At 48.8% G+C, this 13,030-nt stretch overlaps 1 protein-coding gene across 8 annotated transcripts in view; it reads right to left on the reverse strand.

Annotated features, from left to right (window-relative positions):
* CCDC136 (coiled-coil domain containing 136) overlaps positions 1-13,030 on the reverse strand; it is a 51,060-nt gene that overhangs the window by 17,201 nt on the left and 20,829 nt on the right. For 5 of the 8 annotated variants that reach the window (XM_087874375.1, XM_087874378.1, XM_087874379.1 and 2 more), the window contains exons 4-8: positions 11,926-12,294; positions 9,948-10,065; positions 5,407-5,659; positions 2,549-2,662; positions 218-427 (exon numbers count right to left, since the gene is read on the reverse strand). In XM_087874375.1, the coding sequence (XP_087730501.1) occupies positions 218-427; positions 2,549-2,662; positions 5,407-5,659; positions 9,948-10,065; positions 11,926-12,294 (1,064 nt within the window). The remainder of the gene's footprint in view (positions 1-217; positions 428-2,548; positions 2,663-5,406; positions 5,660-9,947; positions 10,066-11,925; positions 12,295-13,030) is intronic. The other 3 variants (XM_087874380.1, XM_087874381.1, XM_087874382.1) reach the window with 2 other exon arrangements.

Consider the following 13,030-nt stretch of genomic DNA (forward strand, 5'->3'; position numbering starts at 1 on the left):
ACTTGATTGGCCCACAAGGACCTTAGCAAGGATGGTGTCACTCCATCTGCACACTCAGCTCTTTTGCTACTGCACAGGATGGTTCTCCTTCTATGATCTGCAAGGTAGGCCATCAAGATGTCCGCTGATCAAGACGCAGGACCGAGGCCCTCAGGTGTGTCCAAGGAACCACCCAGGATGGGCCTGAACTGATCTTTCTCCACCATTACCTGCTTACCTGCCCTTCCCTCCCTGAACTTTCGTTGAGTTCTGCGTCAAGAAGAAACTCTGCATTCCTTGCCTTCTCCCTCCAACTCTTAAAGTCATCTTCTCTCCCTTCTTTCAGGGATTCTCTCCTCCTCGATCTTCTCTTACTGAGCGGCTCTGGGTAGGAAGACTGGTCTTCTTTCTCCGTTTCTAGCAGGTTCCACTGGGTCACAATAATGCCCTGGCAGGCAAGAAGAGGATGGGAGAGGAAGCATCTCATAGCTCCATCACCATCTCTCCTGAGGTGGCTTCTCTATCATCCCATCCTCCCCACCTGTACCTTTGCCTCCTCTCTGCCCTCGAAGGCCTAGACCAGAGGGTCGGCAACCTTAAACGCTCAAAGAGCCACAAAGGTCCTAACTGGAAGCCCCCGTTCAATTCTGGAACAGACAGGAAGTCCGGTTTCCCCCATCATAGAGTCTCCTCTTGGTGCAGCGTCCTTTTTCCTCTGCCGACTGGAAGTCGGTTCCCTCACCATAGAGCTGTGATGGCGAACCTATGGCACGCGTGCCACAGATGGCACCCATAGCCACGTCAGTGGGCACACAAGCTTAGCTCCTTCCGGCATCGGAAGTTGTCAAACGGGCCATTTTCGGCCTCCAGAGGACCTCCGGAGGGGTGGGGAAGGACGTTTTTTACCCTCTCCAGACTCCTAGAGAGGCCCTGGAGGCTGAGGACTGCAAAAAATGGGCGTTCTGGTCCCAACGGAAGTTGTTAAATGGGCAGTTTTTGGCCTCCGGAGGACCTCTGAGGGGGTTGGGGAAGGCTGTTTTCGCTCTCCCCAGACTCCTAGAGAGGCCCTGGAGCCAGGTGAGAAAGAAAAACTGTCCTACCGGGCCACTGCATGCCAGGAGCGGGGGGAGAGGGGGGTCGTGCACGCATGCGCGGGGTGGTGCGTATAGAATTATGGGTGTGGGCACCCGCGACCCCTTGCCCCCCCCCTCTCCATCCTGGCACACGATGGGAAAAAGGTTAGCCATCACTGCCATAGAGTCTCCTCCTAGCACGGCATCCTTTTTCCTCTACCTGCCCTAACCGAAAGCCCTATCAACTGTGGAGCCAACCAGAAACAGGGAGCCGCAGCAGAGGGATGAAAGAGCCACATGCGGCTCCAGAGCCACCGGTTGCTGACCCCTGTCCTAGACAATGATCCAGGAGAACTTCCTGGCCCTCCTAAATTTCTTGAGTGCCCCATCCCTTCTCATACAGTCATAAGGTTAAAAGAAACCTTGGATGTCTTCTAATTAACCCTTGGACAAATGACCATTCTGGACAAATGACTATCCACTCTTTTCTTGAAGACCACACCCAGTGATGGAGCATCCACAGCTTTAGCCAATAGCTCTCCAAGTCAAGGAAATTCCTCCTCGATTCAGGTTTGGACCTCTCTCCCTCTTTCCTCCAAGTTCTAGACAACCCAGGAGAACGTTCCGGTCCTCTTAAAAGTTCTTGAATGCCCCACCCAGAATTCTCCTAGAATCAAGGACCTTGGAGCAGGGGTGAAATTAAATAATTTCCCCTACCGGTTCTGTGGGCGTGGCTTGTTGGGGGGAGGTCATGTGACTGGGTGGGCGTGGCCAACTCGACATCACTCACATCGAGGGGCTCCTCACCAGCCCCTCCCCTCCCAGCCACTCCTTGTCGCAAATGGCAGGAAAAGGGGGAGGGGAATATTCCTGCCTACCATCCTTCCCTCCGTCTGTGCTGAGATTGAGGAATGGATGACAGGCAGGAGAATCCCCTTCCCCATTTTCCTGCCTTTCACAAAAAACGGATCCATTCCAGCTGCTCCCCCCTGGCCCCCTCCCTCCTGGGGACTACCTTAAAGGGTCAGGCTGCAGCAGCTGAATAGAAGGAGAAAAGTTAGCATTCTCTCTGCTGCATTGAACATTGAATTCTGTGGAATATCCAGCGGCCGGAAGAGGTGAGCGGTGACCAGCCGGGCGTGGGTGGGGCCAACGAGGGGTGATTACTACCGGTTCGGCGAACTGATGCCAATAATCCCTAGCGGTTCGCCCGAACCGGTCTAAACCGATAGGATTTCACCCCTGCCTTGGGTGATTTTTAGCAACAATGTTGAGTGTCCATGGGGACACTCAATTCTTTTGTAGTACGCTGGATGGTTCTTCTTTCTCTCATCTCATAACCGCTCTACAAAGTTGGCCATTATGATGTCCTCCGACCAGAAGACACCGCCGAGGTCTTCAGATGAGCCCAAGAAACATCTAGGATGGGGTTGAGCTGATCCTTCTCCACCATTAAGCTGGCCTGCCCTTCCCTCCCTCTTGCCCTCTCTTCCTACCTTACGGGCATCGGAGTCCCTCCTCCTTCTCGATTTTCTCTTAAAATCTATGTCTTGGAAGCCAGCCTGGTCCTCGTTCTCCATTTCAGCCAGAATGCACTGGGACATATTGCCCTGGTAGGGCAAGATGAGGGTGAGAGAAGAAGCGTCACCTGGCTCCACCACCAGCTCTTCTGAGGTGGCTTTCCAGTCACCTCACCTCTCCATCGGTAACTTTCCTCTAGGTTCTAGACAACTGACCAGGAGAACTTTCCAATTCTCCTAAAGATCTTGAACATCCCGTCCTTCCTTCAAACCCTCATATTTGATGTTCACTCTTCCTCTCAAGGGTCTCCTACCTTGGCAACTGATCTATTGCAAGAGTTTTCCACCCACCCAAATGTTTCAATGGTCACTTGTGGACCACCCATTGTTGTGACCTGTCAGCCTCCAGCCCCTCCAGCAGCAAAATCAGAGGAGGAGGAGATGTGGGAGTCAAAGTCAGCATCAAGGCAACCTTTGAGCTCCGAGGAGGAAGAGGGAGTGGAGCTGTCAGAGAAAGAGAGAGAGAGGCGGAGCCTGGGCCGTCTGTCAGCCCTCAAATGGAGAGTCAACAGCCCCCAGGTCTGGAGGTGGCTGATGAGGAAGAGGAGGAAGAGCTGGGTCCAGTGCCTGATGCACAGATGCACATAAGGCAGAGGAGAGGAGAGCCCTGGAAATCTATGGGCCGGTTCTTGGGATGGAAGAGGTACCGCTACTAGCGCAGCTCCACCCTAGCTCTGGGGAGAAAAGGCAGGGACGGAGATGAATAGGTGTGGCGGTCAACTATTCATCTCCCTGCTGGACAGAGAAACTTTTTGCCAGGGCTGCTGGCGCTCCTAATAAAGGAATCTCGGTTAATTTCAGAGGGTCTGCCGTGTTTGTGGAGCTGGGTTAGAACACCCACAAGAACTGATAAGGTGGACAACCTCCAAGCTCCTACTTGGAAGCCATATGAGCTGGTGGGTTCCAGGAGACATGTCTTCTCGGTCACCTCACCTGCTCTTTGGACCCTTGAGATTCAGCTGGCCTCTCTCTCTCTCTCTCTCTCTCTTTTTTGACCTTCCGTAAGGCCTTGGACCGGAGTACTGGATGAGCCTGCTTATATAGGTAGTCCTCGGCTTACAACCACAATCGAGCCCAACGTTTCCGTTGCTAAGCGAGACCGTTGGGAACTGAGCTTCGCCCCATTTTGTGACCTTCCTTGCCGTGGTTTTTAAGTGAATCACTGCAACATTTTAAGTCAGTAACCCGGTTGTTAAGTGAATCTGGCTTCCCCCCATGGGCCTCGCTCATCAGAACGTCGCAAAAGGGGAATCACCTGACCTCAGGACATTGCAACCGTCATAAATATGAGTCAGTTGCCAAGCGTCTGAATTTTTGATCACGCGACCCTGGGGGATGCTGCGACAACGGTCGTGTCAAAAACGGTCATAAGTCACTTTTTTCAGTGCCGTTCTAACTTTGAAGGTCACTAAATGAACCGTCGTAAGTCAAGGACTGTCTGTAATTGTCGGACTGATAATTGATTGTGGGTTGACCTTTAGTGTTTGAGGTGTTCTGGTCTCTACTATTATTATTTTTTTGTCTTATCGGTTTTCATTGTGGTTTTAAAGCTCTGTCAGCTACCGACTTTGCATGCTCATATAAATCAATTAAATAAATAAACACTCTGAAAAAGTAATAAACAACTACACTACAAAGTAAATGCACTATAAAATAACTACATAAATAAATACACTATCAAATCAATTAAATAAATAGTATGCTGTAAAATAAATAAATGACAGGTAATACACTATAAAATCAATACACTATAGAATAACTAAATCAATACACTATAAAATGAATCACTAAATACACTATAAAGTCACTACCGAAAATGAGACCCTGTCTTATAGTTTTTTGAACCCTGAAATAAGCGTTTGGCCTTATTGCCATGCGCTCAGAAGCCCAATTGGGCTTATTATCAGGGGATGTCTTATTTTGGGGGAAACAGAGTAAATAAATACACTATAACTAAATACATTATAAAATCAATTAAATAAATAAGTACGCTATAAAATAAATGATAGGTAATATACTATAAAATAAATAAATGAATACATTATAAAATAAATCATAAATAAATACACTATAAATCAGATAAATGCACTATAAAATCAATAAATAAATATGCTGAGAGAGAGATAATACACTATAAAATGAATCAATAAATACACTACGAAATCAATAAATACATCATAAAATCAATTAAATACATAAATAGATAAATACACTATAAAATAAAATAAATACAGTAGATAACACAATAAAAAATAACTACGGTACACTATAAAATAACTAAATACTACAAAATCAATTAAAGAAATAAATAAACTATAAAATAAATATAATGTATTTATTTAATTATAAGATCGATAATAGACAGACAGGTAGGTAGGTAGGTGGATGATAGAGATAGATAGATAGATAGATAGATAGATAGATAGATAGATAGATAGATAGATAGATAGATAGATAGATAGATAGATATAAGAGATAGATAAGATCGATAGATTGATAGATATAGACAATCAGTCAGAGAGAGACAGAGAGAGAAAAAGAGACATAGACAAAGAGACATAGACAAAGAGAGATATGAAAGGTATATATATATATATATATATATATATATATATAGAGAGAGAGAGAGAGAGAGAGAGAGAGAGAGAGAGAGAGAGAGAGAGAGAGAGAGAGACGGAGAGATGGAGAGAGAGAGAGAGAGAGAGAAAGACAGATAGAGAGACTGACGATAGAACCCATGAAACAAATGAACGCCCTATAACATGAAGGAGTACCTGCGTCTGGACCTTCTCCACCTTCTCCTCCGACGGCTGATGCGGCAACTCCAGCTCATTCTCCTCTTCCACCTTCTCCATCCTCTCTTCTTCATTGTAGTCGCTGGCGACGCCGACAATCTCCACCGACCAGAAGGAGACGCAGCTGCCCTTCTGGTTGGCGGGTTGCTTCATGAGGGAGTAGCGGCGATCCGTGGGCCACTGGGAGATGGACTCCAGAGACGGAGAGTCATCCAACCTGCTTCGGTACTTGCTGCGGGAGATTGGCTCAAGTCAGGGCTCTCCAACCATGGGCAACTTTATGACTTGTGGACTTCAACTCCCAGAATCCCCCGGAAAGCTACTTGCCTTCAACCTTTAGGACTTCTGGAGCAGAAGGAATGTTGTCCTTCTTCTCCCAACCTATTCTGACCCAGCTCCCCAAACACGACAAACCCTCAGAAGTGAACTCGAAAAGATGCCTTTATTAGGAGCGCCGGCAGCCCCGGCAAAAAGTTTCTCTCTCATCGCAGGCTGACAAGTCTGGCTGGCTGGCTGCCACACCTATTCATCTCCGGCCCCTGCCTTTTATCTCCAGAGCTAGGGTGGGGCTTCTCTAGCAGTGGTGGCTCTTCCGTCCCGAGGACCGGCTCATAGATTTCCACTGCTCTCCTCTCCTCTGCCTTCTGTGCATCCAAGCGTCAGGCACTGGACCCAGCTGTTCCTCCTCCTTCTCATCAGCCACCTCCAGATCTGAGAGCTGTTGACTCTCCATTGGAGGGCTGACAGACGGCCCAGGCTCCGCCTCTGTCTCTCTCTCTCTCTCTGACAGCTCCACTCCCTCTTCCCCCTCGGAGCTGTCAGGTTGCCCTGAGAGCTCTCAGGCTGACCCCGATTCCCACGCCTCCTCCTCCTCCTCCTCCTCTGAGTCGGCTGCTGGAGGGGCCGGTGGCCGACAGGCCGCAACACAACCCATGCCCCGCCACGTGAATGACATACAGGTAGTCCTCCCCTTACAGCCCCAATAGAGCCCCAAATTTCCATTGTTAAGCGAGACAATGGTTACGTGAGCTTTGCCCCATTTTACACCCTTCCTGGCCCCGGTGATTGAGAGAACCACAGTCATGGTGAAGTAAGTCACATTCTTGGGAAGCGAATCCGGCTTCCCCCTTCCCTTGTCTGAAGGTCAGAAAAGGGGATCGCGTGACCCCAGGGACACTCGCAACTGTCGTAAATAAAAGTCAAGCGTCCAAATGTTGATCACATGTTGCAACGATCGTAAGTGCGAAAAAGAAGTCGCCCGTCGCTTTTTTCAGCGCCACTGAAACTTCGGACCGTCACTAAATGAACTGTTGCAAGTCGAGGAGTACCTGTACCTATGCCATTCCCTCGAGGGTGGATTTTGATACCTGCAGAAGTGCTGACATTCATCCACAAACCATTCTTAGTTTGTGGCATGCTCTAACCCAGGGGTGTTGAAGGCCCCGCGGGCCAAATCCGGCCTGCGGGTGGCTTAGATCTGGCCCACGGGGCTGCCCTGGAAACAGAGAAGGACCAGCCGATGGTTCCTCTGCCAGCGAAAACGGAGCTCACGAGGAATGCACCCGGTGCACCCAAGCTGCATTTTCGCTGGCAGAGGGTTGCAGGAGGCCGTCCCAGCCAAAAACGGAGCCCAGGAGCCCGTTTTCGCTGGCAGAGCGCTCGGGCCACCACAGGGTCCCCACCCCCCGACACGAGTGACGCAGGGGTGAGTTCTAACCGGCTTTACTACCAGTTCTATTTGTGCGCGGACTTTGCGTATGATTGCCTCTTTGGTCGCACGCTTTGCGCAAGCGTCTTGCGAATCTGCCCAGCTGAGGTGCGGCAATCCGTTCTGCCGCACCTCTCAGCTGGGCAAAAGAAAAAAGAAATATAAGGTCAGAATAACGCGGGGGCGGGCGGGAGGGCCCAGCTCCCGAAGGAAGAGAACCGGTTCGGTGACGTAATAGCGTCACCGCTACCGGCTCGGCCGAACCGGGCCAAACCGGGAGCAACCCACCACTGGAATGATGTCATGCTGGCCACATCCACCTCAGCCACGCCCACCCCAGCCCCCAAAGGTCAAACACAACCCTGATGCGGCCCTCAATGCCTGCCCTAACCACTCTGGTCCTTGCCATTTTAGCTTGGGCTGGTGTAGAGAGAATGGTCGCCTGGCATCTACAGAGGCCACTGCTCATATAATGCTCGATCGGTGCTATATAAAATATCAGGCCCTCATTACATCAGCCCAGTAAATCTCTCTTCCCGGTGCCCCAAAAATGGTCCAAGGGATTGGTGGAGCAGGAAATGGGTCAGGATGAAGAAAGATGGACCTCATGAATGAAAGCCAATGTCCCAGGGTCATGTTGCAGGATTCAATTTGGGTCGGTCACTTTGGGACTCGTGCTGGAGCTCATCTTCAGAGAACGTCTCTCTCACCATTCCGGTGAAAGTGTCTACGGAGATTCTCCGTCGTCCAGGTCACAGTTGTCCCAAAGGTGCTTTTTTAAAGACGCAACTGGACTTTCTTGGTTTTTCTCTGAAGACGTTTCACTTCTCATCCAAGGAGCTTCTTCAGCTCTGACTGTGGATAGTGGGGAGCGGAAGGATTGATACTCCTTGCAGACAGCTGGTCATTTGCATCCTTTTTAGAGAGTCGCTGAGGCCACTTGGAGCAGGGGTGAAATTAAACAATTTCCCCTACCGGTTCTTTGGGCGTGGCTTGTTGGGGGGAGGTCATGTGACTGGGCGGGCGTGGCCAACTTGACATCACTCACATCGAGGGGCTCCTCACCGGCCCCTCCCTTCCCAGCCCCTCCTTGTCGCGAATGGCAGGGAAATGAGGAGGGGAATATTCCTGCCTACCATCCTTCCCTCCGTCTGTGCTGAGATTGAGGAAGGGGTGACAGGCAGGAAAATCCCCTTCCCCGTTTTCCTGCCTTTCCATTCCAGCTGCTTCCCCCCACCCCCTCCTTCCTGGGGACTACCTTAAAGAGACAGGCTGCAGCAGCTCCGTTCTGAAGGGAGGGAGAAAAGTTAGCATTCTCTCTGGTGCATTTAACGTTGAATTCTGTGGAATATCGAGTGGTCGGAAGAGGTGAGCGGCGACTGGCCGGGCGTGGGTGGAGCCAAGGAAGGGTAATTACTACCGGTTCAGCGAACTGATGCCCATAATCCCTATTGATTCGCCCGAACCGGTCCAAACCGGTCCAAACCCCTGACTTGGAGGTTTATTTGTGCCCTCCCTCCAACCTCCAAGTGGCCTCAATGACTCTCTAAAAGGATGCAAATGACCAGCTGTCTGCAAGGAGTATCAATCCTTCCTTTCCCCACCATCCTGTCAGAGCCGAAGAAGCTTCGTGGATGAGAAGCGAAACGTCTTCAAAGAAAAACAGAAGGCCAGTTGCCTCTTGAAAAATGGACCTTTGGGATTCTGGTGAGAGACGTTCTCTGAAGATGGGCTCCAGCATGAGTCTCACAGCTTGGAAGACTAAACCTCTGTCCCGGTAATCACCTCAGTTCGGATCCTACAAAGAAGGAACTCTCTTGATGCACAGTGTGAGAGTCCTACAGCTTCAGCCGTACCTCTCCTCCAATCCCCAAGCACATTAAGATGGACTGTATGGACATAACTTCCATCAAGTCTTCCAAAAGTGGTAGACCAGTGTTAGAAAATAACCCAGGAGACCAAAAGGGAACATCTCCACCTTGGTTACCTGTTACTCAAGCAACTTGGAGGGTGAAGACGCTATTTCACCCATCAAGTCACACTACTGGAGCCCTACTCGCCATGGTTTACAGCAGGAGACTGTTGTAGCCACTTTAAGTGGACGTGGCCACTTTAAGACTTCTCGACTTCAACTTCCAGAATCCCTCAGCCAGCATGGTCTAATTCAGGGCTTTCCAAACTTGGTCACAAAACTTGTGGACTTCAAATCCCAGAATTCCCAAGTTGACTAAGTTTGGAGACTCCTGCTCTAGAATATGAAGAAGAGACCAGGATGATCAACCAGGACTCCATCTTGAAGCATTGCAAGCCCATCACCCTGGACCTGAGCGGGACCAGAGGCATCAGGGCTCAGAATCCAGACATTGGAAGGGGTTTCAGAGGTCATCTAGTCTCTTCCGAGGTCAAGATTTTTCCAACGGGGAAATGAGAGGATTTGACTCTCCCTTTCCATCTGCTTGAATCTCAAGGTGGTTACCATCACCAGTTTTTCCACGTAATTTGCTTCTTAAAATTGCAGATTAAATGGGAAGAGGTGTAACATGTACATTGCCCTCTGGAATGGAACTGGAGATGAACGCCTTGGACTCCAGTCGACGTCACTTTGAGACAACCCATCTGATTCCCAAGGAACCTGGAGATGGGTGGTTCCTTCTGAAGGCCACCAAGTTGGAGAACGTTGAAGGAAACCACATGGCTCTAGACTAGAAAGATCTACCCACACCCCATCTTTCACCACCCATCTCAGGGCACCTCGTTCTCATCCATCTCCAGGTGGAACAGCTGCACCAGTAGCAGAAACATCAACACCTACTTGTATTTCATGGCTTCGAGCTTCTCCAGCTGGTGGACCATAAGCTTGTTGCTAGCCTGCAAAGTCAGGAACTCTTCTTTCAGATCCGTGTATTGGCCTTTCGCAATGTCCAGCTCACCTACAAAGCACAGGAGCAGGGATGAAAGGAAGCTAAAGTCCTCCAGAAGGACAAGAGTTAGAAGGGTCCTTAGAGGTCTTCTAGTCCAACCCCCCACGGCTCCTGGCTGGCCCCTTCGAGCCCTTGGATTCTATATAAACTCTCTCTCCTGCAAAGCCAAATAAACCCAGATTCTGAACATCCCAACATTCATCCAGGAGTTCTATATAGCGAAACGCATCTACCGTTTTGTAGAAATACGGTCGATTCCTGGTTAAGAGATTTCATGTTTTTTATAATGATTTTTTAAATTGTATTGTGAGCCGCCCTGAGTCTTCGGAGAGGGGCAGCATATAAATTGAATTAATTAAATTAAATAATTAAATTAAATTAAATTAAATTAAATTAAATTAAATTAAATTAAATTAAATTAAATTAAATTAAATAATTAAAATGTTTAAGCCAGTTTGGGGACGGTTCCAGGCTGGAAACCAGGAGACGGGGAGTTCTAGTCCTACCTAATGTATGAAAAACTGGACACTAAAAGTCGTGCATTTGGCAGAGATGGCAAAAATTTTCAGCATATCTTAAAGACCATTCACACGAAAGATACATAACGGAATGGAGAAGATGGATTGACTATATTCAAAACAAGTATCAGACTAAGAAGGTTCATATAGCTTATGATTGAAACATTTTTAACTTTTAGCTTATGTTTATAGGGTTTTGAGTTATAAGGAGTTAAAGACCTAGAAAGAATTTGAAGTCAACAATTTGTTAGCATATTTTAGTTTTATGTTTGTGGATGCTATACCCTGTGCTTGTTCTGGGAAGTCAAGGGAGGCGGGTGGGGGGAAGGCTGAGGGGGGGGTGAGAGGGCAAGGGGGGAGGGAAGGGCTGAGGGGGGGAAGGGCGGGGGAGGGAGAAAATGTTTGTATTTCTTATAAAACTTTTCAATAAAAAAAAAAACTGGCCAGATGACTTTGGAACAATCACTAGGAGACTGTGAGTTCAAGCTGGGTGATTTTAGGCCCATCACCAGGAGACTGGGAGTTCTAGTCCGACCATAGCCATGAAAGCTGGTTGAGTGACTTTGAACCAAACACCAGGGGACACGGAGTTCTAGTCCTGCCTTAGTTATGAAAGCTGACTGGGTGATCTTGGGCCAGTCCCTGTTACTCAGCCCAATCCACCTCACAGGGTTGTTGTTGGGAAAAATAGGAGGAGAAAGAAATATAAGGTATTTATACAGTACCTTGAATCATTTATAAAAAATAACAAAAGTGAGCTATAAATAAATAAGTTAATTGATAAATAAGATAATCCTATTCCACTGCTGGAACGGCCTGGGAATAGCCCAGATCTTCACCCAATGGAAAATCTAAAGAAACGTGTTAGTCAGAAGCGACCCAGCAATAAAACCCAGTTAATGGAAGCCATCATTCCATCTTGGTTTCACATTAGAACAGCTGCAGATGTAAAAGACTTGGTTCACTCCATGGGAAGACGTTGTAAGGCCGTCATTCATGCTAAAGGTTACCCAGAAAAGTATTAACTGACAGGGGAATTATTTTTGTATATCTTGTTTTTTCTACGTGTTTCACTTTTCTCCTTTATACTGTTAACTGCTATTCTAATAGCAAATCCTTCATAAAAGTGATTGCATTACATTCTTGATTCAATTATCTTTCCATGGATATATAATTGTATGGTGCTACTCCAAAAAAAAATGTGGTGTTATTAGCCAGTTTCAGAAAATACACTTTTCCCAAAAGGTTTCCACAATTTTGGCCACTACTGCATATTAAAAAAAAATAAAATAAATACAATTAGGGAGCCAAGCGGCAGTTACTCCAATTTTTTTTAAAAACGAAGTGATACCTTGGAGCCGAGCTACTTCCTGGCTCAGGCTGGACAGCTGTTGCTCCTGAAGGGGGGTTTCGCTAGCGTCAACGTTGTTTTCGGGAGCCGAGTCCTGTATCATCTGGATTTCAGCCCGCAGGGCGGTGAGCTCCATTTCGTACTCATTGTGGACCCGTTGGACTCTTTCCAGCTCGGCTTTCATCCGGCAAAGCTCTTCTTGCAAACTGGCGATCTCGTTCTCGTGCAGGGCGGCCGCTTCTTCGGCTTCTAGGCGCAGGTTATGGATCTCCTCGTTGGCGTCCTGCAGATCCTGGGCCACCTGCCCCAGCTCCACATCCTTCGTCTCCTGCAGGGAATCCAATTCGTCCTTTCGCATGTGCATCTGGGCTGAAGAAAGGGAAGGAAGGAAGAAGAATTGATGTATGACACTCAGCTGTACATCTCTACCCCGGACCACCCCAATGATGCCCTTGAAGTGATGTCCCCGTGCCTGGAGGCCGTGCGGATCTGGATGGGGAGAAACAGACTCAGGCTCAACCCATCCAAGACCAAGTGGCTGTGGTTTCCGACGTCCCGGTATAGTCAGTTGACGCCATCTCTGACTATTGGGGGCGAGTCGTTGACCCCCACGGAAAGGGTTCGCAACTTGGGTGTCCTCCTGGATTCACGGCTGTCTTTAGAAGAACATTTGACGGCTGTGGCCAGGAGGACTTTCTATCAGGTTCGCCTGATCCGCCAGTTGCGTCCCTTTCTAGATCGGGACTCCTTATGCACAGTCACTCATGCCCTCGTCACCTCCCGCCTGGACTACTGCAACGCTCTCTACATGGGGCTCCCCTTGAAGAGCACTCGGAGGCTCCAACTGGCGCAGAGTGCGGCCGCGCGGGTGATTATGGGAGCAACGTGGAGCTCCCATGTAACACCTCTCCTGCGCGAGCTGCACTGGCTCCCGGTGGTCTTCCGGGTGCGCTTCAAGGTTCTGGTTACCACCTTTAAAGCGCTCCATGGCTTAGGACCTGGTTATCTACGGGACCACCTGCTACCACCAATAGCCTCCCACCGACCAGTACGCTCCCATAGAGAGGGGCTCCTCCGGGTGCCGTCGGCCAAACAATGTCGACTG

Source organism: Pantherophis guttatus, chromosome 7 (assembly GCF_059756535.1).
Source record: "Pantherophis guttatus breed Tessera chromosome 7, ASM5975653v1, whole genome shotgun sequence".
NCBI lineage: Eukaryota > Metazoa > Chordata > Lepidosauria > Squamata > Colubridae > Pantherophis > Pantherophis guttatus.